The 27,432-nt window shown below is 40.4% G+C and overlaps 1 protein-coding gene across 1 annotated transcript; it reads left to right on the forward strand.

The window, feature by feature from the left end:
• Positions 1-450: 450 nt before the first annotated feature.
• Positions 451-27,088, forward strand: LOC106139723 (E3 ubiquitin-protein ligase HECTD1). The gene is made up of 46 exons (XM_060947632.1): positions 451-617; positions 1,124-1,263; positions 2,060-2,175; positions 2,980-3,098; positions 3,419-3,558; positions 3,948-4,123; positions 4,357-4,487; positions 4,604-4,737; positions 4,992-5,257; positions 5,547-5,711; positions 5,837-5,972; positions 6,143-6,323; positions 8,286-8,351; positions 9,577-9,748; positions 10,204-10,419; positions 10,632-10,764; positions 10,851-10,981; positions 11,061-11,173; positions 11,419-11,548; positions 11,859-11,999; positions 12,176-12,377; positions 13,514-13,736; positions 13,930-14,229; positions 14,491-14,688; positions 15,294-15,535; positions 15,686-15,866; positions 16,057-16,195; positions 16,569-16,738; positions 17,080-17,208; positions 17,531-17,641; positions 18,011-18,129; positions 18,487-18,622; positions 18,860-18,985; positions 19,653-19,830; positions 20,095-20,332; positions 20,494-20,573; positions 20,884-21,073; positions 21,378-21,518; positions 21,786-21,909; positions 22,261-22,450; positions 22,710-22,834; positions 23,046-23,161; positions 23,572-23,785; positions 24,047-24,288; positions 24,449-24,593; positions 25,360-27,088. The coding sequence occupies exons 2-46, from the start codon at positions 1,124-1,126 to the stop codon at positions 25,495-25,497; spliced, it is 7,203 nt and encodes a 2,400-aa protein (XP_060803615.1). The 5' UTR covers positions 451-617; the 3' UTR covers positions 25,498-27,088.
• The last annotated feature ends 344 nt before the right edge of the window (positions 27,089-27,432 follow it).

The following is a 27,432-nucleotide window of genomic DNA, read 5'->3' on the forward strand; positions in this document are numbered from 1 at the left end:
ATCAATAACGTTTAGCGTTCTAAATATCGTTACCTACCGTTATGTGAAATGAAAATCTGTTTTGTTTTATAAAATATAGGTACCAAAAATTTGTCTGTTGCAACGTACGATACGCGACGCGACTAGAAGTGTTCACGGCGAATCCGTCATTATATCAATCACTAACCTTATATGAATTTACCGGTAATACAAAAACAAATTATGTGAAGCTTATGTTGCTGCACCATATCACGTCATAATAAAAAGCTAAATAGCGAGAGTTTTTAGCGCGATAAAAACGCCATTGCGGGTGCCATTTTTTTCATGCTACACGGGCTGGTTCTCGTTATAGGTAGGTACTTTCTGGAAGAGTATCAAATTGACTCAACACGTTATCGACAGGCTTGAGTTGACATAAAGTTGACTTTCGAACGGCAACACTAATGCTGTCTATTTAATCTGTGGCTAGTGGAAATAATGATGGCGTACAATGTCGTGTGATGATTTTTATTGAAGTGAACGACCAAATAAATTGCGTATTTGTCGAAGTTATTTTATTTTTATGTTATATCTTGTGAAACCGTTACTGAAGAGCTTTGCTTCTGAATTAAATGATTATGGTATTCTAATCCTATAAAGTAAGTCTTATCATAACCTTCAGGTTTGTCCTCAAACAATTACATTTATTTATTTTTATCTCTCATATTAACAATATAATATGATATAAACATTTATGATTATTACTCATTTTGTAAAACATCAGATAGTTTTCTTCACGTGATACGCCGACTTTATTTTATGAAAGAGAAAGGTGCATTCTCCATTATTTCCTAGTTTGTAACCTACTTTTGTTTCTTCTTATCATTGTCTCGGAATTCATGCAAATATCTCGCAGCTCATGTGGAATTGGGAAGTGTCCATTAGAAGACAAGAATATTTTTTAAGTTGAGCAATCCAACAAAGCATTTTCTATCGCATCACAAATATGACATTAATTGTTTTACACTTAATATTCTGCCTGCATCCTGAATTATAGGTTCCTCATGTTTTATACGAATTTAATTAATACTGGCACCTTTTATTTCTCTACAAAGGTATCTATTATTTTTCCTCTTTTGACTGGAGATTTCCTGTATTTGAGCAGATGGCGGAAGTGGACCCTGAGACATTACTGGAGTGGCTCCTAACAGGCCAGGGAGATGAGCGTGACATGCAGCTTATCGCTCTCGAGCAGCTTTGTATGTTGCTTCTCATGTCTGACAATGTCGACAGATGCTTTGAAAGGTATTTTCATAAATTTGGTAGAACTTCATTGTTATGAATACAGTCATATAATGATTATGTTAAGAATGAAACCTAAAATAAAATAAAAATATACTAAGATTGCCAGTATCCTAGGCAATTAAAATAAATTAATAAACTGGTCTCATAGGCACAAAGGTAGTTAAGTCACACATGGAAATAAAAACAACCATCTGTCAAGCCTTCATCCATTGGTAATGCCATGGAAGATACATATACATACTATGAAAACAATTAAAATATTCACTGTTATAGCTAAGCTCACATCTATACTAATATTATAAAGCTGAAGAGTTTGTTTGTTTGAACGCGTTAATCTCAGGGACTACTGGTTTCAAAATGAAAAATTATTTTTGTGTTAAATATATCATTTATCGAGGAAGGCTTTAGGCTATATAACATCACCCTGCAACTATAAGGAGCAAAGAAATAATGGAAAATGGGGAAAATTATTCAGTCTTCAATGATGCCCAAAATAACTATTCCACGCAGACGAAGTCGCGGGCACTGCTAGTACTATTAATGTTATTGAAATGTGATCACTCCATTGGGACCACTCCATCTCTTTCCCATGGATGACGTAAAAGGCGACTAAAGGATAGGCTTACAAACTTTGGATTCTTTTTTAGGCAATGGGCTAGCAACCTGTCAGTAGCTGAATGTGGCCAATCAGTCTTTTCAAGACTGTTGGTTCTTTCTACCCCACAAGGGATATGGACCTGACCATATGTACGTATGTATGAAATTTTGAAAGCTTAATTTTTATTTTATTTTTCAGTTGTCCTCCAAGAACATTTTTGCCTGCTCTCTGCAAAATATTCCTTGATGAATGTGCTCCGGACAATGTACTAGAAGTTACTGCAAGAGCTATAACTTATTATTTGGATGTTTCTGGTTGGTATAGTTCTTTTCAAAAAAGGTAGATTAGTGTATTAGTTTTATTTCTGTTGTTGTAATAAAATATTAAATGCTGTAATTACGATAGCCTCGCAAATTATATTATAATATTTATTTTAAGTACAACAGTTATCTTTTTGTATTATTCATGTTTCAATAATTTTTATATTAGGTCCTTATGAAATTGGCATTTGGTATATGAAAAAAAAGTTAAATATTTTTTAATATAATATAGTTATTTAATCAAAGTGCATGTTAAACAATCCAAATGAAGCTCTTCTATTTTGTGAAGCAGCAGAGGCGTCGGCAATTGACCAGGCTCAGTTGTTTAGCAGCTAGCTTTTCCATCATAGTTTGCATTTGCTGAAGCCTGAAACTAACTCAGACGTGGTTTGCGATGGATAGCCCTCAATTCTTCATTCCACGAGGCTTGTTCTGCAGGTTGAAAATGTTGCAACCAAAAATGCACTATGTTTTCTTTTGCGACACATCATTAACCCTTCGAACCGTTTCCGCAGCACTGGTGCCATGGTGGAACTTGTTCTCGTAATTTTAACGCGATATTTAAGGTTTCCATTTTGTAAGCTGAGTGACGCAAAAAGAAAAATCAGAAGAAAAAAAAACAAATGAATGACAAATTCACGTGAAAATAGCTGTATAAATTTAAATTTGGAATTCCTAACCAAAGAAGAGAAATTTGTGGTTAGAGTGATAGTACAACAAAACACTTATTTGATATGTAAGGACCTTATATTAGAATAGGAAGAACAAAACTTTAATGGAATAATTACCTTTTTCCAGCTGAATGCACAAGGAGGATTGTAGCTATTGAAGGTGCTGTTAAAGCTATCTGCAGCAGGCTGCTTACAGTTGATCCTAACAATCGCACAAGTAAAGACTTGGCTGAGCAATGTATCAAAGTAAGTTTTTATAAATTTGCAATAATTGCTAGTGATAGCTAGGTTCTAATCTTCCTCTTGGCATGTTTATGTCGTTCCAACATACATAGTAATTTTGCAGAAATCGTACAGCTCATTCAATGATGGCCACAGATAGATGTTGTTTCTTCATTTTGGGATATTTTGGATTAATTTATGATTAAACTTTGCTGGAAAGCTTTAAGCATATACTATAATATTTTTGTTTAATTATGGGAGTTAAGTATATTTGATCTCAATATTGTAAGAAGATATAAGCTTAAATATTGCTTAGTCTTGTTTACTATAACAATTTGTTATAGGTCCTAGAATTGGTGTGCACCCGCGAAGCAGGCGCGGTGTGGGAGGGCGGCGGGCTGCCCGCGGTGCTGCACTTCATCACGCAGCACGGCACCTCCGTGCACAAGGATACCTTGCACTCCGCCATGGCTGTGGTTTCTAGGTAAAATTCCATTCAGTTACTTTATACTTTTTTCATACTGTGTATGCTTTTATTGTGGCATTATTTTGAACTGTACCTTTTATTTTCTTTGAAGTTTCGGTTGCATCCTCATTTTCCTTGCATGGCCAGAGGTACTTTCAACTGTACTAAAGGAGTAGCCTCATAAAACCCCACTCCTGCATCACGATACGATCGATTGCCCCTACCTCAATACGCTAATAAAGTGTCAAATATTATATTCTAAGTAATAATATAATAATCATTCTGATTTTACCATTTATGAAAATACCTGTTTATGTCACGTCATTGTCTCTTTTTAATAAGTATATGTTCATTTAGAATTAACTAGATTGCTAGGAATTAAGTGTATATTATTTGTTTGATTGCAGGGTGTGCGGCAAAATGGAGCCGGGCGATGCTCGTGTGGGCGACGCGGTGTCGTCCCTGTCGTCGCTGCTGCGGCACGGCGACGCGCGCGTGGCGGACGCGGCGCTGCGCTGCTTCGCCTCGCTGGCCGACAGGTTCGCGCGGGCACATGCTGACCCTGCACCGCTAGCTGAACACGGTATGGGTGAAATTCACTCTTCAATTGAAATTTACTTTTAAATTTATGAATTCTTGAAAAATTTGTAGTCGCCATTATTGTTCTCAACATATTATGAGATAACCTTTAGCACTGTATAATTCGTTAAGTTATGATAGAACATAGATGTGGCGTGTCAAGTGAAAAGGATTGTTTCTACCATCGTGATGCTTATGTGAAGACAAAATACTTAAAAAATAATTTTGTTTGACCAGGTCTGATAGAAGAGCTGGTACGTCGCTTGGGAAGCACAGAAAGCAGCGAAGACAAATGTCTGTCACCATCTGTATCTACCACCGTTAGCTTGCTCTCCACTTTGTGCCGGGGTTCGTCTCAGATTACACATGTAAGTTCCGACAATACATTTTAATTAATTATTGTATTATATAGTTCAACCCTACATTTTGAAATATAGATATATGTATATATTTAATTTTGTCATGAAATCTTGTTTTCCCCTAGGATTTGGTCCGCCTAGAGTTGTGCTCGGCAATAGAGACGGCCGTGCAAGCGGACGAGAGGTGGTGTCTGGAGTGCATGCGACTTGTTGACCTGTTGCTCGTGCTGCTGTGTGAAGGACGACACGCAATACAGACGTGAGTTACATTTACTGTTATTTAAGGCTGACTGACGCTCCATGTTAATAGTCAGGTAACCATAATAGAGGAGAGGTAAGCGAGCAGTACCCAGATTAGAATTTCAATTCGGCAAAGTGCCCGATTTTCTTGACATTTACGTGACTTATTTTTAACCAATTTCAAAAAAGAGAAGGTTCTCATTGCAACTGTATTTTTGAAACTAACTGGATCTGTGTGATTTATCCATACTTAAATATAATATTAATTTACAGGGGTCTAAATCGTAATGGCGGCTCAGCGTCTGGCTCAAGCAGCGGGGGCGCTAGCGGCGAAGGTTCCAGCGGGGGTTCCACTCGAGGCGACAAGTCTCACCGACAACTCATAGACTGCATCCGAGGCAAAGACACCGATGCCTTGCTCGCGGCCGTCACGAGCGGCGCCGTCGACGTCAACTTCACCGACGATGTCGGTCAAACGCTGCTCAACTGGGCGGCCGCTTTCGGAACTAAGGAGATGGTCGAGTTCTTATGCGAAAAGGGTGAGTTTTTATACAGATTTCTATGAATCACTGAGTAGTTTTTAAGAGCAAATTCTTGTTGAATTTTAAATTTATTCCATTTCCACTTTAAGCTATAAACACTTTGATATGCAACAGCTTAGTGCAACTGCACCACTCAAAGATGAAAAATTGGTGCATGACATTTTCAATTAGGTACTCCTACTAAGAAATGACGGAAACTAACTGTTTTGTGACTATAAGTAATGTTTAAAAAAATTTATTTCTTTATATGTTACATTTCGCTCAAATATACCATTTTTATTATAAGGTGCGGATGTAAACCGCGGTCAGCGTAGTTCTTCCTTACACTACGCGGCGTGTTTCGGTCGGCCGGCGATCGCCAAAGTGCTACTACGATACGGCGCCAACGCAGATCTGAGAGATGAGGACGGCAAGACACCGCTAGATAAAGCTAGAGAAAGACACGATCAAGGTAATTTACAAATCTTTCAATCACACAGTATACATTTTCCTTTTTTAATACATACTGGACCTGTGTATATGCTCATCATTCTATTTTCAATTTTCTTTGCAACGATTTTTCTTTTTCGTTGTTAGGACACAGAGAAGTAGCAGCGATATTGCAATGTCCCGGAGAGTGGTTAGTGGTCGGCAATCACGACTCGCCGACATCATCAAACGAAGATGATTTTCCAGACACTGGTGATAAGGAAATGGCTGCTATTTATCTTGAGTAAGTTTTTTTTTTAATTTTGGTAGCTGATTGACTTGGCCTTAAATATTAGTTTTAATGAATTATGGTAAAAAAAATTATGATTTTAAAAGTATCTTCCTTATCACTTCCCAATCGTCTAGTTACTATCCCAATAAGCGGCATTTTTGATATCCATTTAAAATTTCCAGACGTTTAGTGCCTCTGTTTTGCTCGCGCTACCTCGGCGCTGGCGGCGCTAGTGTGCGTCGCGCCTGTCTGTCTCTCGTCCGCAAGATGGTGCACTACGCGCCGTCCAGCCTGCTGCGTAGAGCGCCGCACACCACGCCCGCGCTACTGACGCAGCTCGTGGCCGCCGTGCTGGACAACGTGGTGAGTGTGACTAGTGTCGTGTGTCCACATTGTCGCTAGTGTGCGTCGCGCCTGTCTGTCTCTCGTCCGCAAGATGGTGCACTACGCGCCGTCCAGCCTGCTGCGTAGAGCGCCGCACACCACGCCCGCGCTACTGACGCAGCTCGTGGCCGCCGTGCTGGACAACGTGGTGAGTGTGACTAGTGTCGTGTGTCCACATTGTCGCTAGTGTGCGTCGCGCCTGTCTGTCTCTCGTCCGCAAGATGGTGCACTACGCGCCGTCCAGCCTGCTGCGTAGAGCGCCGCACACCACGCCCGCGCTACTGACGCAGCTCGTGGCCGCCGTGCTGGACAACGTGGTGAGTGTGACTAGTGTCGTGTGTCCACATTGTCGCTAGTGTGCGTCGCGCCTGTCTGTCTCTCGTCCGCAAGATGGTGCACTACGCGCCGTCCAGCCTGCTGCGTAGAGCGCCGCACACCACGCCCGCGCTACTGACGCAGCTCGTGGCCGCCGTGCTGGACAACGTGGTGAGTGTGACTAGTGTCGTGTGTCCACATTGTCGCTAGTGTGCGTCGCGCCTGTCTGTCTCTCGTCCGCAAGATGGTGCACTACGCGCCGTCCAGCCTGCTGCGTAGAGCGCCGCACACCACGCCCGCGCTACTGACGCAGCTCGTGGCTGCCGTGCTGGACAACGTGGTGAGTGTGACTAGTGTCGTGTGTCCACATTGTCGCTAGTGTGCGTCGCGCCTGTCTGTCTCTCGTCCGCAAGATGGTGCACTACGCGCCGTCCAGCCTGCTGCGTAGAGCGCCGCACACCACGCTCGCGCTACTGACGCAGCTCGTGGCCGCCGTGCTGGACAACGTGGTGAGTGTGACTAGTGTCGTGTGTCCACATTGTCGCTAGTGTGCGTCGCGCCTGTCTGTCTCTCGTCCGCAAGATGGTGCACTACGCGCCGTCCAGCCTGCTGCGTAGAGCGCCGCACACCACGCCCGCGCTACTGACGCAGCTCGTGGCTGCCGTGCTGGACAACGTGGTGAGTGTGACTAGTGTCGTGTGTACACATTGTCGCTAGTGTGCGTCGCGCCTGTCTGTCTCTCGTCCGCAAGATGGTGCACTACGCGCCGCCGTCCAGACGTGCTATACAGCATTCCCTTTCTAATTATGTAAGTGGGTCCATTGAAAGGCGTATTGTTCGCATGTAACAAAGTTCGTGAATACCGTCCAGTGGTCGTCATACATACATTTCATTACATAGCAATGGTTTCATAGTCTATGCTTATTATATTATGTATGGACGTTTGTAATCATCTGTGCCTGCAGCTTGTTTCAAAACATAGAGGTAAAGAGCAATTAAGTCTTGTTCTCTCACCTATTATATTTTGTAGGTATTTAGTAAGAAACTTGTTTCTGATCTATGAGATAAGACGTGTGAATTAATACGAGGTATACGCACATGAACTTAAAGCAACTAATGGTTGAAATTGTGTTGAAATTTTAATAAAAACAAGGTACTTTAGGGACGGTCAGTCGTTGGATGAAGATAAAGGATTACGACAAAAGCTTTCCTTCTAACAAAATAATGAGTTCAAAGTAAAAGTAATTTAACCATTACAGTACAGTACTACTGCTTTTATAAATCGCATCGGCAATAATCGACGGCGAAGAATTGCACAACCTACCGCCATTTCAAATCGAATGAAAACAATTAACGACCATAAACATTAAAACTTATCAATAATAAAACAATACAAAAAGAAAATGTCTCCTGCTATCTCGCTCATAATAGTAGTACAATAGCAGACTTATATGGGTTTTTCGTCACTCAGTTCGCGGGAAGAAATGGCCCGCTCTGAAAGGCTCAAATATTTTCGCGCCATAAAAAATTTGACATGGGCGTAACTTATAAAAGTGGTAAGACTGTAACCAAATGTTTTATATAAAGACCTTTATACTAGCATAATATGTTGTGATGTGCAATCAGGGCGAGATCGGCGTGCGGCGCTGTCCGCCGCGGTACCTGCGCTCCCGCTATATTCGCCCCCCAGCGGTAATGTTCCGATGGTGTGATGATTCCTATGAGTGTGCTCACCCAATGTGCGGCTCTAATACTAGCCGTGTATGCGGGCGGATCTCTTGTATATTGTTCCTCTATAAGTTCATGTAACATTTGACCAATTTGAGTTTCCATTCGACTCGATTCAGATGTTATTTGTCGCGATCGTGTTGTCATTGGACCCGAGATTGATCACTTACAATTACAGACTTATCATTTATCATCTTGTTTCAGTATAAAGATCATCAATCTGTGTAATTTGTCCCGTATATATTTATTAATTATTTATTTATATCAACATGGCTTTGGCGTTTACAGTAACAAACCAATAAAATCGAGCGATACGCCCGTATCGATTTCACCCTCACATTTTTAAAGAGTTACCTACTCGTAAAATTGTGTTGAATGTATCTACGCACATTGTTGAGGCGTGTATTTTGTTCTATGCCTATTGTTAGAGCCGCAGGACCGACAGACGAAGACGTACGGATGTTTTCACATGATTTATACTTATTGGAAAAATTTAAAAATGGTTTGAAAATTAACGTGTCCAAATTTCATGACGCCATTTTAATATATCCGTACGGAGACGCCGAAGTAATGCCCGGCTGACAATATAGCTAAACTCTTCCAGTTAATGTAGTCACATTTCAGTACTAATACTTAATTGTCGATATTTTTATTTCTTCTTAATTACATTGCTATTTGCTTTCCAATACATCAACATTTTTTTGTAAAGACATCACACCATCGAAAATTACTTGCATCAACCGTCCTGTTTGTGTTTTATGTTTTAATGTCCTTATTAATTTTCATGTGTTTTTTTTTTACCGTTTTGTTTGTGTACTTATATTTTTTATCAACAGGTACAGATAACAAATAAAGTGTTTTGTGCACAAAATTATGTTAATACATATTACACAGCTAAAGAGATCTAGCAAGTCTTTCTTGTTCTAGTTTTAGAATTAGTTATTGTGTACATGTTCTAAGGCGATGGTCATTTGTTTTTGTGTGTGACCCAAATTGTGTCATCTGCCAGAAGTGATGAAAGTAAGAAGTGAGTCATAGATATACCTAATAACAAAATTTTATTTTCTTATGCAAAATTCAACTTTCCAAAAATATTCTTAGTACTGTATTGGTTGCTCACAGCTATTAGATTTTAGTTTATTTCGGTGATTATGATTTAGTGTGATAATAACTAAAAATTGAAAATTAGGACGACGACGATGGTCACCTCATCGTACTTGGCATTGCTGAAGAACTAATGGTGAAGGCTGCCGAAATATATCTGGAGCAGTTTGCAAGGCTTGGCGTCTTCAGCAAGGTGGAAGCGTTGGCCTCGGAGCCCGCCTCGCAAGTTTCGTCTGATGGAGAAACTAGCATTGCAGGTAAGATATGATGTGTTTGAATCAAAGTGGCCAGCTTTGAAAAAGAAAAAAGCTATTCTATTAAAGAGATGAGGTCAATTGGTTCTCCCCGACCTCCTGGGTCATTGTCAATCAATGAGGATGTAACCGGGATTGTTACGAGAAGGATGAGAAGCATTTCTAAATTTTGTACCAATATTTGTTCTTTTAAATTTTTCTTTTTCATTGACTGTAGATTTAATTCATGTGGCAAAACGTTTTACTGTCAAGTTTTTCGATGCCGTACCTGTGCTGTGCAACCAATTGCACCTCATTTCAGTGTCGTTTTCCTTTATTTATAAATCTGAAATGTTGTTTAAAGTCCCTCAATGGCAATTTAAATTACCATGAACCCTATCAGGAGGGCTCCACATCTCCAGATTTCGAATCGGTCTCCTAGCGATGCTAACGAGAAAGTTATATTTGGCTCTTCACAGGTAGTAGTGAAGACGCAACATGCCTATCCCATGGCGTGGCGTACTCTTGGGGCGAGTGGTCCCTGTGCCGCGGACGCGACGCTCTATACGTGTGGAGCGACACCGCCGCGCTCGAACTCAGTACCGGCAGCAACGGGTGGTTCCGGTTCCTCCTGGACGGCAAGCTGGCCACAATGTACTCTAGTGGCAGCCCCGAGCATCAGACTGATAATACCGGTTTGTATTACATAGCTAAAGGTACTTGTGGGGTATATAATACTTTGTGTCGTCTGCGACAATAACGCTGATTATCAAACCAAATGCTGTCGTCGCTTGCCGTGGTAAATGCGGCTTGCTTTCGGTCGTAGCAGATCGCATACTTAATTATAACGTTTATAAATAGTCTTGCCTTAAAAGTCGTTATAGATATTTTAAACTTAACATTTCAGAAAATCGTGGAGAATTCATCGACAAATTGCAAAGAGCTAGAGCTTCCGTGAAGAATGTAGTACCTCAACCCATACTATCTAAGCCAGGGACAACTAGACTTATCCTCGGAAATTGGGCATTATCCTGCAAGAAGTACGTACTTTGAAATTTGGAACACGTGCTGTGAAGTAGTTTTTATTACTGAACTTATATAACATTTCTATGTAATTTTTTTTTAGGGAGAAAGAATTGCAAATACACAATACAGATGGCCAGCAGCAAACGACAATACTGAAAGAAGATCTGTCTGGATTTATTTTCGAATCCAATCGCGGCACTAAGCATACATTTACAGCTGAAACATTTTTATGTAAGAATTTAACTTTCTTTTCTTTTTTCTATATGACTTCGGTCTTTTCAGTTTTAAAATTTTAAATTTCAATGTGTAGGTCCGGAGCTCGCCACAGGTTGGACAAACCGTCGCCCTGTGACTTCAGATTGCGCGACGTCCAATCAAAATAGATCTCGTTCATCTGCAAAAGCTGAAGCCCTCAAAGCACAGGTATTTTATATAGTTTACTAGTTTATGTACCTACTTTATCGTACAGATGTAGCAGCAGCGCGCGACCACCACTAGTGACGATGGTCGGTGGTCCGTCTGCACCAAGCCTTAGGCTCCTTGTTTCGGTATCACTTCAAACAAAGTAGTGTTATAGTTTTTTAAAAATGATGGGATTTTAACCTAATTAGCTACTACCTACTACCTACCTACTTACCTGTTTCTACATAACAAAGCTTGTATTGCAGGTTCGATCGCGCGCCCGAGCCCTGTTCTCCCGGCACCTGAGCCACGCGGCGACGCGCCAGCCGCGGCCGCCCGTGGCGCGCCTGCGCGTGCTGCTGGCCAGGACGCAGCGCCTCGCCACGCAGCCCACAAGTCAGTGCTCACACGTGACGGCTCTCAGTATCGCGTCGTCAATTCATATGATTTCACATGCAGCAAGCAAAAAAAGCTGAAGCAAATCTCGTACATAACTAACTAACATGTAATGCAACAAACACTTGCTTGTGGATTGTTTTACATTGACGTTTTAATCGCATACTTCAAGAGAATCACTGACAAATGTGTGTAGAGCTGTACAGTATGTACAAATCAATCGGTCGATTCATCTGTTAGAGGATAACCGTTTTGCAGCTGATGACGAGTCTTAAAAACGTATTTATATATTTATTTTTTCCTAAAACAGAAGATTGGCAGGCGGAACTTCGCGAGTCACTGGACCAGCTGACAGAACTATTGTGCGGGGACGAACTGCTGTCCGCGTACGAATTGCAGTCATCCGGCCTCGCCCCTTCTTTGTTACAAGTGCTTTCGCCGCAGCCCAATGGTAAGAACGATAAATTTTATGTTACAAAATAAAAAAAGAGTAAAAAAAATAATTAACATTGATTTTTACAAGCCAGAAAATTAATGTTTTTAAAAATAGTGCTGCCAGAGATTTTTCTTGTCTTAACGGCTGTAATTATATTTAAATCTAAATATTTAAAATTATATTTTACACAGATGCACCAGGACAGGCCAGCGAACGCGAGCGTGTGGTCCGAGAATGGGTTTCCAGCGATTCCGGCCGAGCGGGCGCTACGCTCGCGTCCAGGCTTGTTGGCGTACTAGAAAGCGTTGAGCGATTGCCCGTGCTCGCCCCTCCCGGCGACGCCCCGCCCCCCACCTCAGCCGCCTCCCTCCATCACCTCGCCAAACGGATACGGTAAATTTCAAGCTCATTATTTAATAGCCTAACGTAAAGTACCCAATGTCCGACAGACCACCAATGATCGACACATAAAAAGTAAAATAAAAAAAGGATATACTAATGTTGTGTATTTGAACGTAAACGAAGCATAAGTTATACACAAGGTTCATCCAGCTCTCATTGCAAGTGTCACTTTCTACATTCGGTTATTTTGATAAAAAATGGTTGAGCTTTAAATATCGACCGGCAGAAGTTTTTAACGGAAAGCCACTTTTATTAGTGAAATCACTAAGGAGGTGAGTAAGGTTTATTGCTCATAACTTTTTTCGGTTTAAAGCTACCATTTGAAAATTTTAGGCTGGGTGCACGATTAATGGACCGTTAAATATTGGGTGTCCATAAATAGAACATGTCGATTACTAGATTTCGATTATTGGAACATGTCGAAAACCGGTTGTCGGTAAATGGATTTCTGCAGTCGAATATTAGGCCAAAAATACCATAAATCTATATTGGTATATCTTGTAAATTTTTATATCACATTCATTTCTACTTTAATATATCATGCAAAATACCCTAAAATTTTACTCAAAACTTCAAAATATGATAAAATAATAAAAATAAAACAAATATTGTAAAAATACTAGAGTTCGTGCGTAAAAGTGTCGATGATTGGGGGTTTTACCGTACGTACATTTCATAGCATTCATACTGGAGAGTGTAGAGCGTCTGGTTGTGCTCGCCCATCCCGGCGCTGCCTTCCTTCATCACCTCACTAAATGGCTACAGTAAATCATCTTACAGGCGTACAGCCCACGATTCACGGAAGATTTTAAACGATACCGGTTTGTGGCGTACCGCCTTTCTCCATCACCTCGCTAAACGCCTAGGGTATAAAAATTATACAAGTGTGAAGCCCATGCTTCACAACAGAAGTCAAGCAAGAGAGGCGCTTTGGAGAGATTGACCTAGTTAGGGGCGGGATTGGAGAGCCTCCGTAGCCTTATTCCCGCCTACATCATCTTATCAAACGTATATGGTAAATACGAGTATCACAAACATGTAACCCAATATGGTTTGTGGCATGGTAAAGTTCTTTTTTTAAAATCTTACTTGATACAGTTGTTTATAACTATTTACGTTTTCCTAAGACTCCGAGTGGAACGAGCGAACGAGGACTCCAACGAAGATTCAGGTTCGAACAACGGCAACAATGCCGGTCGTAGCTTGAAAGTGGAAGCGTTGACGACGGTGCGCCAGTTGGAGAGGTTCCTGGCGAAGTCCGTGGCGCGCCAGTGGTACGACATGGACCGTGCTACGTTCAACTTCACGCAGAAAATCAAAGCCGAGGCGCCTATCACTTTTAATTATGACGTAAGCAAAGATTTTTTTATATTATTGTTTTTATTTTAAATATAGGTAAGATGTAGTATTAAGGGCTTCTGTCTGTATTATTTTTAATAGCCAAAGTTATGATTGATGTATAAAGTAAATCAGCATGAAAATATAACTGTTTATATGCTTCCTCTGTAGAATATCTAGTAAATATATATTTTTTTTCTTTAAGCACGATTTCGACGAGAACGGCCTCATATATTTCATTGGCACCAACGGCGGTTCCTGCGAATGGGTCAACCCCGGTGCTCATAATCTAATCTGCGTGTGGTCTTCAGACGGAAAACAGTTGCCATATGGCCGCGTCGAGGATGTCCTATCACGGTCACCAGAACCACTGAACGTTCATACAAATGATGATAGACGAGCCTTTATAGCTATGGATCTTGGAGTACATATTGTGCCCACAGCTTATACGATGCGTCACGCGCGTGGATATGGCCGTTCGGCACTGAGGAACTGGCTATTCCAAGTAAGTTATGAGAATATTCCATGAAACATTCTTTATCGCTTCTTTACTCGTTTTCTGTTTCAACGTTCTTTGCTGATTTGCTTCAGAAGCCGGGTTTAGATTTCCTCCTTTCACTTTTGATCGTCTGCATCGTAAACTTTACATCTTATAGAGTCTCTAGCGTGGTAAAGTTAAGATGTCTTCGCATTATGTTCATTAGGTTATTTTCTGATAATTCAATGCCTTATTACGGAAAATCTTTATACGAATGTTTACTTTTAGATGTCAATGGACGGTGTGACATGGAGCACGTTACTGGCTCACAACGACGAGCAAGCGTTACAAGAACCAGGCAGCACGGCCACTTGGAGACTGAGAGCAGACGCTCCATACCGCTACCTACGCATACAACAAAACGGGAAGAACGCAAGTGGACAGAACCACTACCTATCTCTGTCTGGGTTCGAGATTTACGGCAAGGTGAGTGAGATAGAACAATACCAGCAAGCGCTACAAGAGCCGGGTAGCAAAGCTCACATAGCATAAGTTTTTTTTTAAATTAACTGATCATAGGACCATCGAGATAACTAACTGATACTGGATAAAGTTTAAAAAAGCTTAGTGAAATTGTGTTATTTTCCAGACACTCCTTTTATTAGTTTAGTTCAATAGTAGAAAAATAGAAACTGTTCTTTCCTGCAGAGATATTAGCCTTCACCAATATAATTCAATTCCTTCGTCGTTATGGCTGTTAGGCTCTGGAATTCACTTCCCGAGTCCATCAGGACATCCCCAAGTCGTTCTAGTTTCAAATCGCGGGTATACGGGTTTTTCTTAAGTCGTGAGGGTATTTAATATCGCCTTTTCACTCATTTCGGTAATATGCACCTATTTATTTATGTATATTGTTTATCTATTGTAGTTTTTATTTATGTATAGGTATTATAATTATGTTATTTTATATTTTGTGTAGGTATAAATATATTTATTTAGTTTAACCCCACATTAAGTTATCTGTAAGACCCAATGGTTAATAGATATGTATTTTGTGCAATGAAGTTTAAATAAATAATGTTTCGTCGTAGGTGGTGGCCGTAGTAGAAACTGGTCCCAAGCAATGCGGCGCGACCAATCACGTGACGTCCGTGCAGAGCGGCGGCGCGGCGGCGGGCGCGCGCGCGCGGCGCTGGTCGCGCGGCGCGCGCGGGCTGTGCGCCGGCGCCAGGGTGGTGCGCGGCGCCGACTGGAAGTGGAGGGACCAAGACGGACCGCAACCCGCAGTCGGCACAGTCACTTCGGATTTACACAACGGATGGGTCGATGTCAAGTTAGTATTACTTCATTTTTCGTAACCGTAACCTAACAGTTTTTGAATCATGAATGATCATATGAAGACGCACAAACTTGAGTTTATATACTCGTATTTTTGATGTAGAACTTAGTTTAAATATAATTAAGATGAGAATATTTTCTACAGATGGGACCATGGCGGTCGCAACTCGTACAGAATGGGCGCTGAAGGCAAATACGACCTCAAAGTGGTGAGCGGCGCGGGAGTGGTGGGCGGCGCGGGGCCGGCGGCTGCGGAGACGGCCCGCGCCGGCCGCAAGAGCCACTCCACGCCCAGCCTGCCTGACGCCACTGCTGTGGATCACCAGGTAATGGTCTAAACGATGTGAAAGTGACGACAATTCTCTAGGTGAAAAGAGCATGGCTGAAACTTTGTCACGGTAGAGCCATCAACACTGAAGCCGCTTCCTAAGCCACAAACTAGTGTATTTTCGAAAAAGACTCGATTGACAAAAATGTTAACTTTTATATATATGACTCTAAAATTTACTTGTGCAGATATCCGTGGCATCAACGGAACAGGCATCATCCGCAGACAACATCTCCGGCGAGGAGCTGGCCAGCAACATGTCGCGGCCGCGAACTCACGCCACAGACCTGTCCGCCATAAATAACTCCACGCACCACATTAACACAGGTATCAGATGTACTAAACTATACGTTTTCTTTTGATAATGTGTAGAATCTTTATGATGCGACGGAGCCAATAAATTGAGTGAGAGAGAAACTTCGAAAGAAGGATCCCTGGCCCTATAAAATTGCAATGTTTTTTTCTGGATATACTCTGGAGTTCCATTTTGATACAAATGAATAAGTATGCATTAAACTTATTCTTGGACAATTTATGTCCAAGAGTAAGTCCAATACCAAATGTCTAAACGGACCAAGTCGACCTGAAGGATTGTCACGCTATTTATTTTTTTCTGTGATGGCTCAGTTTATTTTTGATTTATTAATATTTTTATAAAAAAATTACATTAATTATTAATAATTGTCATTTTTGTTTTCAGATCTGGCTACAATAGTAGAGTCGCTAACTTTAGGGGCAGAAGGCAACAACTGCATGCCAGATTTAGGAAACACATCATTTACCAACATGGAAATGGGACCTACGAGCATTACCGACATCACCAAACCATATCCAGCCAAAGAACCTTTACCTGAGGCCAACCCACAAGAAGTTTGTATTCAAATATCTTTATTAATAATAACTTATTTAATTTTCAAGGAATCCCCATGTATCCCAGTTTTAGATTATTTTCCCGCAGCATAATTTGTTCTCTGCCAATATTTGTCAGCATGATATTGTAGAATATGTTTTGACGTGGAGTTAAATTGAAGTATGGTGTAATACATAACATGACTATGTTTAAATAGATCGAACTGACAAACGGATATTTATTAAAGGGTCTTTCGAATAAAGAATTTTAAATATTCCGTCAAGAGCCTACAAAAGCTAGTATAACCTGCCCTTACTTCATTAGATTTATTGAGTCTAAGCAAACGTTTTTTACCACACAGGAAGGTACAACGCACGAAGGGGACGCTGTACGTAACAGCGCGAACGCTTTACTCTCCACTGATCTGTTGGGGCTGCCCGCTTCTCTGCTGCACACCTTGAGGAACAATGTCAACCGTCTACATATACAGGTACATGTAAATTATAATTACTCCTCTTTCAGAAAGCAAATACTACTCCCTTCTATTTGCCACGATTCTTGTTAACTTCTTTTTACTTAATACATCATATTAATAATATTTTGATGCAAGTAATGTCTCAGATTTGGTGTGTTCATCATGGTCATCCTATTCCGTAGGTATCGTGTATAAAGTATGAATAGTAAACAGATGGCGGTCTATCTAAGTGTTTTGAATATGATTTTTTCTACAATTAGATAGATAAGTTTTGAAATGAAAAAATGCCTTTTTATAATATGAAGTTAAGTAAATCATAATGTTAACGTATATTTAGTGCGAAGACAGCGAAAGCGGTGAATCGCAGTTCACCGAGCATAAGAAAGACAACCAATCAGGAGCCGGCTCCGGAACTATGAGCGCCAGTGAACCAGATCTCACACAGCAGGTATGTGGTGCTTCGTAAAGCAGGATTTGCTGGCACCCAACGTTTATTAGTTGTATGGCGTTTTGTTTAATTGTCTAATATTTTTTTAGCAAATCCGTCGTAAGAAACTATTTATCTTTTTAATGTAATCAAGTCTGCAATAAGTATATTTTGGCCACCTGAAGAATATGATCTTCATAGCCTATTTAGGCGCATATATACGATAATGAAGGGAGGTTAATATACGCTTTACAGACCAGAGATGGAAAGCTTTTGCAAACAAATAATGTTAGGATTACATATTTTTCTTATTTTTGGTGTACCTATTGCCATAGGGAAATACCTTATTGTATGTGTAACTTAAATTATGAAATAATTATTTTTATTCAGGGTGCCGCACGGTTGTTGGAGTCCCTAGGAGTTAGCAGGCCGAGTGCGGGAAGTGCACAGCGCGGCAACAGCGCGCAACGGGCCAATCGCACCAATCATACCAATAGCCTTTTCCCAAGGTAAGAAAATGCCTTGTATGTATCGTTATTTACAGAATACTCGTATGATGATCTGAATTAAACTATACTGACAAAAACCTCCAACGTTGTACATTTGTATATGCATAAAATTTCATGGTGAAGAAGTCACTATTATAACCAGTTGCTCTGCTTGAGGTAGTCATTCAATCAAATAGACATACAAATATACAGACAATCAAATAGACGTATAATCTTTATACTAGATGACTGCGTCATGAATACAAGCTTGTGTCTTACAAAAAATGCTCGCATTAGAATAGTTTAACGCATTCAATAAAACTTACAACATTTGAAGTCATAAAAAATAAGAGACTTAATCATTCATATAATTTTCAGTTTGGTCCGACTGGCGCTTTCGAGCAATTTCCCCGGGGGCCTTTTGTCTGCGGCGCAAAGCTATCCGTCGTTGGCGCCAAATGCTCAAAACGCACTGACATTATCCCTCACATCTACTTCCAGTGAAAGTGAACAAGTAAGGCAGAAAATTGTTAAAGTTGTTTATGGTTATTGGTGATTGGCTTGATTTGGCATTTTGTCCATCGACATGAATTTTTAGGTCATGTCAAATGCATAGTCTTTTATTTTTGAAAAAAAAAAATCAACAGTTTGAATTCGAGAATATTTCGTGAAGGGGGTGTATGGGTTTCTCATATAAATTTATTAATATCAGATAAAAGCTAGTTAACAAACATGTTTTATCCTGATTTAGGTATCGCTAGAAGACTTCCTCGAGTCGTGCCGTGCGCCCGCGCTGCTCACAGAACTGGAAGATGACGACGAGGCCGACGACGCGCTCGATAGCGACAAGGAAAATGAACCTACTTATCAGGAAGTGGTCAGTAACATTTTTTTATTCACCAACATAATTAAATTTGTTTACAAAAAATGTTAAATATATGTATCTAGTCGCATCTATACTCCTGGCCGGGTTGACGGAGCCAACAGTCCACAAAAGACTGAGGCTATGTTCAAACAATGTAAGATGCACATTAAGCTACTAGCTGGGCGCGTCGTTTTGCGACACGATAAGTATTTTTTCTTTTCCCATTCTTCTCGTCTTATTTTATGTTATTTAGAGCCGTGTGGTTCCCAGCACCAGTATAAATAAGAATAGGACAACTCCATCTCTTTCCCATGGATGTTGTAAAAGGCGACTAAGGAATACGCTTATGGGATTCTTTGAATTTTTGAATCTTAATTCTACCATTAGCCTATCAGCTGAATGTGGCCTAAGACTGCTGGCTCTGTCTACCTCGCAAGGGATATGGACGTGATTATTTGAATGAATGAATGAATATTTAGTTCTTTTGCTGTATCAGTGTTTTTCCGGAATGAAAAGTCTCTCGTGTCCTCATAAGTTCTTAAATAAGTATGCGAAATTTCATTTGATGAGGCATATAAATTATAACAAACAGATAACCAACATCACTTCGCTCGTTTATGAAACAAAACTTAGCAATATCACATTTGTAGACCTGTTTTAATGCAAATCTTACTCACAGGTGTCCCGCAATCTACTTTCGTTGATGGAGGAAGAAGCATTGGAGGCCGTTCGCGGAGTAAACGGTTCAAGATCTCGCAGGCCCTGGGACGATGACTTTGTGCTGAAGCGGCAGTTCTCGGCGCTCATTCCCGCCTTCGACCCCCGACCTGGCCGCACCAATCTGAACCAGACAGTTGGTAAGTTAATTATTTCATACAAACGTCTTAAGATTTATCTGGTTTGTCTTTCCCTTAGGTCGCGGTGGTCCGGCGGAGGTTTCGCGTAATTACTGACCTCATTTTATGCTCTCATTTCAATTCATATTCTTGTATTGTGATTATACATATAGACGATCCTTGGTTCATCATAAAATTATAGCTCTCTACAGTGGACGAACAATTTAGTAAAGCACAGTTTTGTTGATCACAATGACAAGGATTTACAAATATATTTTTTACTAGATCTCGACATACCGCTCAACGAGGAGTCTGATGCCGAGGAAGACTCCGAGCCCGAACGTGTCGCAAGCGAAAGTAGCGAGGCAGCAACCGCTGCAAGCGGCCGCTTACCCGCTTTACGGCTAGTACTAAGCGCTGGAGGCGCTTCCGTAGCGCTGCAGCGGCCATCATGGACACTGTACCGCGCAGTGCTTGCGCTTAACTCTAGGATGAGAGACGCAGCCAGGGATACTACGTATACGTAAGTGAATTAATTAGATACAAGACTGTTGAATTTTTTTTTTGGTATGTATGCATATTTAGTATTATTGAAAGGTACATATTTTAATAATTATTTTCTTTCGTCTTAAGTTTCATTACCAAATTTAAATTGTAGTCATTTTATATAATTGTATTGTACAGGCTAACATACAAGGAGATTGAGGGCATGGAAACGTTTGCCTCCTCTAGCGACAGTGAAGATGATGAACCTTCTGATCCAGGTAAGTGGCATGTTTAGCTAGTTTGACTGATGGAAAATGTTTCAGGCTTATATTCATAACCATTTTTTTTCTCAAAACTTAGTACATATGTAGTTGTTTCATACGTAAGCAAAGTCACGACGTTTGATTTATAAAGTGAATACGTGTTTTTTAACAATTATATCAATTTACAAAAAAATCGCTTATAAGACCGCTTTATTGAGTTCCGTGCACAGTAACTCGAGTTTACGTTCATTTTATGCAATGTCATCATGTCACTCAGTATGAAACTATGTCCCGCAATAGAGTCAACAGCCCGCTTTGTTTATAGAGCGCGGCGTCTGCGGCGCGGAAGGTCCAGAGGGCGCCATGGTGTCATGCTGCGTTCGAGTGCTGCGGCGGCTACGAGCGGCCGCGCCTTCCCTGCCCTGCGAGGCGTTCGTGTCCACCAAGCTCACCAACAAGCTGCACCAGCAGCTGCAGGAGCCGCTCACCCTGGCTGCGGCCGCGACACCGCCCTGGTCAGTGCACTGTAGCTTAAGGGATTATCGTACTTTAGGCAGTCCTTTGTAAATCGGATTTACCTACGACGACCAACAGCGCACGACAACTTGAAGATGCAAATCAGTGAGGGTTGCCCCGAAAATTTAATGCACGCCTACTTGTACTACGATGGTCAATCAAATATCGACCCACCGAAAGATTTATTATTCCAACAATACTAATCTTCTATTGAAATGATTATTGACTATTGCAATAATGGTTGCTTGTTGAATATTTCCGATTCTAATATTTAAAATTATAACAGATGTATTGTGTGCACAGGTGCCAACAACTGAACGACTGGTGTCCATTCCTGTTCCCGCTCGAGACGCGGCAGATGTTCTTCGCGTGCACCGCATTCGGCACGTCGCGCACCATTGTGTGGCTACAAGCGCAAAGGGATAGAGCGCTTGAGAGGCAAAGGTTAACTTTCCATTTTCTTTAATGTTATTTTACAAAAAATATAGAAAATAGTTATTAGGTAACTTTATTAATAAAAAAGCTAATAAAGTTGGGATTCTTATAGGCGATGGGCGGAGCCACTTATCACTTTTGAAACTCTTTCATCATTAAGCCATGCAGCAGAACGCCTCCTTTCAGTTTTTCAAAACTGATGGCTCTTGATTTCTTTCGTATTTGATTTCTTATAAATTATTTATGTTGGTTAATGTTTTTATCTTTCTATTGTAGAGCTGGCAACACAGTTTCGCCGCGTCGTGCGGAACTAGAAGCCACGGAGTTCCGTATGGGCAGGCTGCGGCACGAGCGCGTGCGGATACCGCGACAACCGCATCTATTGAGATCTGCTATGCAGGTAGCGTTGATTTTGTAGTACATTTTCTAAACGTTAAGAACTGACTTTTTTCGTTCCATACCAACGCTGTTTGAAAACCGGCCCGCGCAATACGTAATGTTCAGCAAACACCAAAATAGAATGCAGGTCCGTGCTCTGCGATCGCGTCAGATCACGAATCTCTATCATCTTTACGTGTCACGGTTGTACCGAATTCGTGGCAAGGTATTCGCTTGCCGACTTATATCTTTGTTTGATTTGCAGCGTCCTTTCGACAAATTGTCCGACGACAGACACAGAGACAGGGGGCGCGGGGCTGAAACAGTAGATAGTAGAACATATTTTTAATTTGTATAACTGTTTGTATATCAGGTGATGCGCGTCCACGCCGGCCGTAAATCAGTCTTGGAAGTAGAATTCGCAGGCGAAGAAGGAACAGGTCTGGGACCAACACTAGAGTTCTACGCGCTGGTGGCCGCCGAGCTGCAGCGGGCAGACCTCGGCATGTGGCTCAGCGACGCCGACCACGCCGCGCCCGACCAGCAGCTCGTGCTGTCGGAAGGTACGATATCATCTTGTAGATGTTTGCTCCGACTGTCGTGCAACGAAAGAGGAACCAGGCGGGGAACAACACTGGAGGTCTCCGCGCTGGTGGCCGCCGAGCTGCAGCGAGCAGACCTTAGTATATGGTAAAGGAGCATCCAAACACTCATCATTTTTATCTTTCTTGGCTAATCAAGATTCCTGCATACCTTTCTTTCATTTTATTAACTTCGCTTCACTCACATTCATAAAAAAAAATTTGAAATGTCTGATTACAGAAAAGCCTCCTGGCTACTACGTGTCTCGCGCGGGAGGTTTGTTCCCGGCGCCGCTGCCACAAGACTCGCCTATCTGTGATAAAGTTTGCAAATATTTCTGGTTCTTAGGAGTATTTTTAGCTAAGGTAATTAAAGCTTGTTTTATTTCTTTTTTTATTTTTATTTAGTATAGTATATTAAAATTCAAGTTAAACTTGGTATTTTATAATGAAAGGAAACTTAGTTTGGGGTAAGTCTGTAAATCGTTCCTAACTCTATATTATTAAACACATAAAGAAAATTGTGAAACTACCCGCAGATGAGATTTATTTATTCCATGGATTGTTTTATTTGTAGGTGCTACAAGATGGTCGTCTCGTAGATTTACCATTATCAGAGCCTTTCTTGCGCATCATGTGCGGAGAAGAGCTACGACCAGAGCATTTAGAAGAAATCGATCCAATTCGACACAGGTGAGAGCAAAAATCATTTGCCTAAAATTTTTGTGAACAAAGAAAGATTATTGTTCACCATGTATGCGTTTATCATAAGCGGCATATATCTTCGACCTAATCGAACTTTAACATCCTTCATAGGATGAGGCATTTATTTTGTCAGATAATGTTAGAAGAAGCCGAAGAAAGAAAACAGCATGGAAACATTTCAGGGCGGACACGACCGTCAGTACTGAAGAACACGATGAAGAAGAAGAGAATGTCAGAAAGATGTCATATTTTTTATCGATAATGGGTGTAATTTTATTGTAGTTCATCTTCCTGTTTAGCGCAATGCGTGGGTTCTTGATTTAGGATTGTGGGAACGGAAATCGATGGCGGACTACCTCGTATTAGTATTTAAATAAAATTCTTGTTCTTGTCCTAAGGTTCCTACAAAGCGTTCTCGCTGCGGCTGACGAATATGATGCTGTGATCCGCGATCAGTCTCTGTCTACTGAGGAGATAAATCGGCGAGCGGAGGAGATCACGGTAGAGGGCGCTACGTTTGCATCGCTGGCTCTTACTATGACATATGTGGCGGCCAGTGCAGATCCGGAAGTGGCCTTGCAGCCTCTGTGCGATAGCGGGGAGCATATTGAGGTTAGTCTAGTGTTCCCTGAAAAATTTAAAGCCGTGATGTGCGACCAGTCTCTGTCTTTTTTGCTTGTGAAGGAGATCACGGTAGAGGGCGCTACGTTCGAATCCCTGGACCTCAACATGCTGTTTATTTGGCGCAATGTGTGGGTTCATAGCCTTTTTTTGTATACTATGTAATACATTTGATAAAGTTCAACGTAATATCATCAGTTAATATTTTGTGTACATGAAAACCGTAATATAATCAATACAATTTCTGTGTAGGTGGGCCCTGTAAACGCTCGCGCGTACGCCGAACGCAGCGCTCGTTGGGCCGTGCGCGAAGGAGTTCGCCGGCAGATGGCCGCCTTCCGCGCCGGGTTCGGAGCCGTGTTCCCGCCCCGAAGACTACGAGCTTTCTCTCACACCGAGCTCAGACTCCTCGTTTGTGGCGAGAGGGGGCCCGTGTGGACCAGGGAGCATCTGCTGGCGTATACAGAGCCTAAGCTGGGCTACACTCGAGACAGGTATGTGACTATACCTAGTTACTAAACGTGTGTACTTATAAACGCACAATTGGCAATGTGTTATTTATAATTTCAGATGTATTGTGACCATCATAGGTTCCTCCCTCTAATTCTGATAATTATGCAATGTTTGTATTGATTTATTGTTCTTTTCCCCCAGCCCCGGTTTCCTCCGCCTGGTGGAGGTGCTGGTGGAGATGTCTCCGCTGGAGCGCAAGGCGTTCCTGCAGTTCGCGACGGGCTGCAGCAGCCTGCCGCCCGGCGGGCTCGCCAACCTGCATCCCCGCCTCACTGTGGTCAGGAAGGTCAGTGGGATAGTGATAGTCCAGATTACGACTGATATGAGGCGATGAGAACTACAGGAACAAAATATTTTGTAGGGAGTCGAGAAAGTGTGCGCTGTTAGACAAAAAGCAAACAAAAGCAAAGCAAAGTGAGAGCTGCGTTTTCCTCCCATAAAATGTAAAACTCCCGGGCTCGAACTGTATTGTTTGACTCGATAACTGTTCGATAGTTTCATAATATACGCGCACTTTATTCAACGAAAGTGGGAACTGTTCGTAATTCATGGTACTTCTCATTCATATTGTTAGTTTTGGTGGTTTCGTATTTTTATTTACAATGAACTTACGTCCACATGGATTACGTAAAGAATTATTTCTTTAGAAAGAAAGAAAAAATGTTTATTTGGTACAAAATACAAATAAAAATATGAAAATGTATATCCAAAAATGTACTTAATAGGTCTCCGCTCAGCAAATATCACAGTGTGAGCAGCGATGCTGGTCTTCCGCGGATGTCATTGACGTATACATATAGTCTATATCCCTTGCAGGGTAGACATAGCAAACAGTCTTGAAAAAACTGTTAGGCCACATTCAACTGTTTGGCTTAATGATATAATTGAGATTCAAATAGTGACAGGTTACTAGCCTATTGCCCAAAAAAAAGAATCCCAAGTTCATAAGCCTATCTCTTAGTCGTCTTTTACGACATCCATGGGTAAAAGATGGTGTGGTCCTATTATTTTTTATGTATGTATATTTATAAAAAAAATACAAATTATGACAGGTGGACGCAGGAGACGGGTCGTATCCTTCGGTGAACACGTGTGTACATTACCTGAAGCTGCCAGAATATTCCTGCAAGGAAGTGCTGCGTGAGCGGCTCTTGGCGGCGACCAACGAGCGGGGCTTCCATCTCAACTAGATCTAACATCTAATACTTATTGTCCTTTAAATATAATTTGATTTCTGTGACGGCAGGGTGGACCGATATCAACGACGTAAGTGCGAAAAAGACAAACAAAATGTATGCATTTGACATCTGTCACAGAGCTAAAGTAATCTTTAGGAAAGGTATACATTATACACATTCGATGTTTAAGATTTTTAACAGTTCAAGTGAATAACAAACCTAAGACCGTGTTAAAATGCAGGCTCAGTTATATTATTGCACGATTCCATTAGCTAAATAAAATAGAACACCTTTACGATGAGCTGCTGATTTCTTGAAAAACATATTTACGTACTACCTTTATGAAAAATATGTCGCTAATTTTAGTTGCACATACATCTTTATTCATAACATTGTCAATGGTTGCTCACATTGATCGAATTAATTCTGAGGGAAAACTCATAAAAATAATATAATCATTAAAGTGGCCGGGGTTTAGACATTCTACTTAACAAATTAGAAATATTTAGTCTTCGTTTGGTTTTCAGTGAGTTTCTCTTATCATGATGAATGTAGAATTAAAATTTAATTAATATGGGTGAGAAAAGAGGCTGTTTAAAAATAATTGTTCCCTTATATACTTATTTGGATTTCTTATTCTTCATTTGCGTTTTCAGTGATATACAAAACATTATATTTTTGGATTGATCCAAGCTTGTTTAGTTTGTAAGTGGCAAAGTTTAATTAGTTTAAAAGCACCATTTTGTGTGCAACTGATTATAGAAATATTATTGTTTGTGTATGTTATTTCTGATTCAATTTATACAATATGTCTAGTTTATGATTCGAACGCAAATACATTTTTATAATCGTGTGCGAGTATCAAAAAATTAATAAATCACACATATTTCTTGACGTTTTGGTAATATTTGTAGTATACCTTGTACTGGTTCATGAAGTTAACAGTTCAAAAGCAGTTGGTAATGTTTAGAATGCGATCTAATTTTGAGGTGGTTTCAAGTATTATTGAATGAATAGAAAAAAATTGATGATTTTTTTGTCTCATAAGTCTAGTCAATATTTGCGAATAAATTTCTTAATGAATACTTGAAAGAATACCTTCTGCCTGATCCTGATATAATAAAAATTAATATCAACTTGGTTTGTAAAGTTTATGATTGAATGCTTTTGAACTGAATATATAAACAATTCACGGATTCTGCTGAAGCCATGTGTAAATTAAATTTAATTCATAAAATAATTGAACAAATATATAGGTAATTAAAGTTATATTTATATTCATTCTGAGGGATTTCTTCAAAACATGTGATCAAAATTATAAAATTTTATAAAGTATGCTATACTTAATTATAACGTGTGAAACACTTTGTAACGAGAAAAAAAGATTTAGAGTATGTTCCTTTAGTTCAATAATATTATTTGTCAGCTGGAAGCTGACTGTGATTTCCATTATAATTATAACAATAAAAACGAATTAAAATGTATTTTGATTTTAATTTACAGGTATTTAATGTATAATTATAATAATAGATGATCTTGTAGTGCTAGTGCTATTATACTTGTTGTTGGAAATTGTATCAATAAAGTAAGTGAAAATGAACAACCACATTTTATTATGACCCTTATTTTGTTATTTCACTGTATAACTAACATATCTCAGCAATATTGATAGCGCAAGCTACTGTACAATTATACCGAATGAATACTTAATAAAATAACGACCTAATTGCAAGTACATTAAACTTGAAATCGATTAAGAAAATGTCTCCTGCTATGTCGCTCATAATAGAAATACAACAGCGGGCAGTTCAAATCGTGCGCTCAGACTCAACCGCACAATTATTTTGCAGAAGGTACATACATCATATAACTTATAAATGCGAAAATCATAACATTATTAATTAACCAACCTACCTTTCGCTAAATAATATATGCTAAAAAAATTCT

This window comes from Amyelois transitella, chromosome 14, assembly GCF_032362555.1.
Source record: "Amyelois transitella isolate CPQ chromosome 14, ilAmyTran1.1, whole genome shotgun sequence".
NCBI lineage: Eukaryota > Metazoa > Arthropoda > Insecta > Lepidoptera > Pyralidae > Amyelois > Amyelois transitella.

What these genes read in the sequence shown, in the direction of transcription:
- LOC106139723 (XM_060947632.1), top strand. Translation starts at nt 1,124, where the DNA reads ATGGCGGAAGTGGACCCTGAGACATTACTGGAGTGGCTCCTAACAGGC. An exon ending in CCACTGCTGTGGATCACCAG is followed by an intron (nt 15,867 to 16,056) that starts GTAATGGTCTAA and finishes TTACTTGTGCAG; the next exon opens with ATATCCGTGGCATCAACGGA. An exon ending in CTTCCAGTGAAAGTGAACAA is followed by an intron (nt 18,623 to 18,859) that starts GTAAGGCAGAAA and finishes ATCCTGATTTAG; the next exon opens with GTATCGCTAGAAGACTTCCT.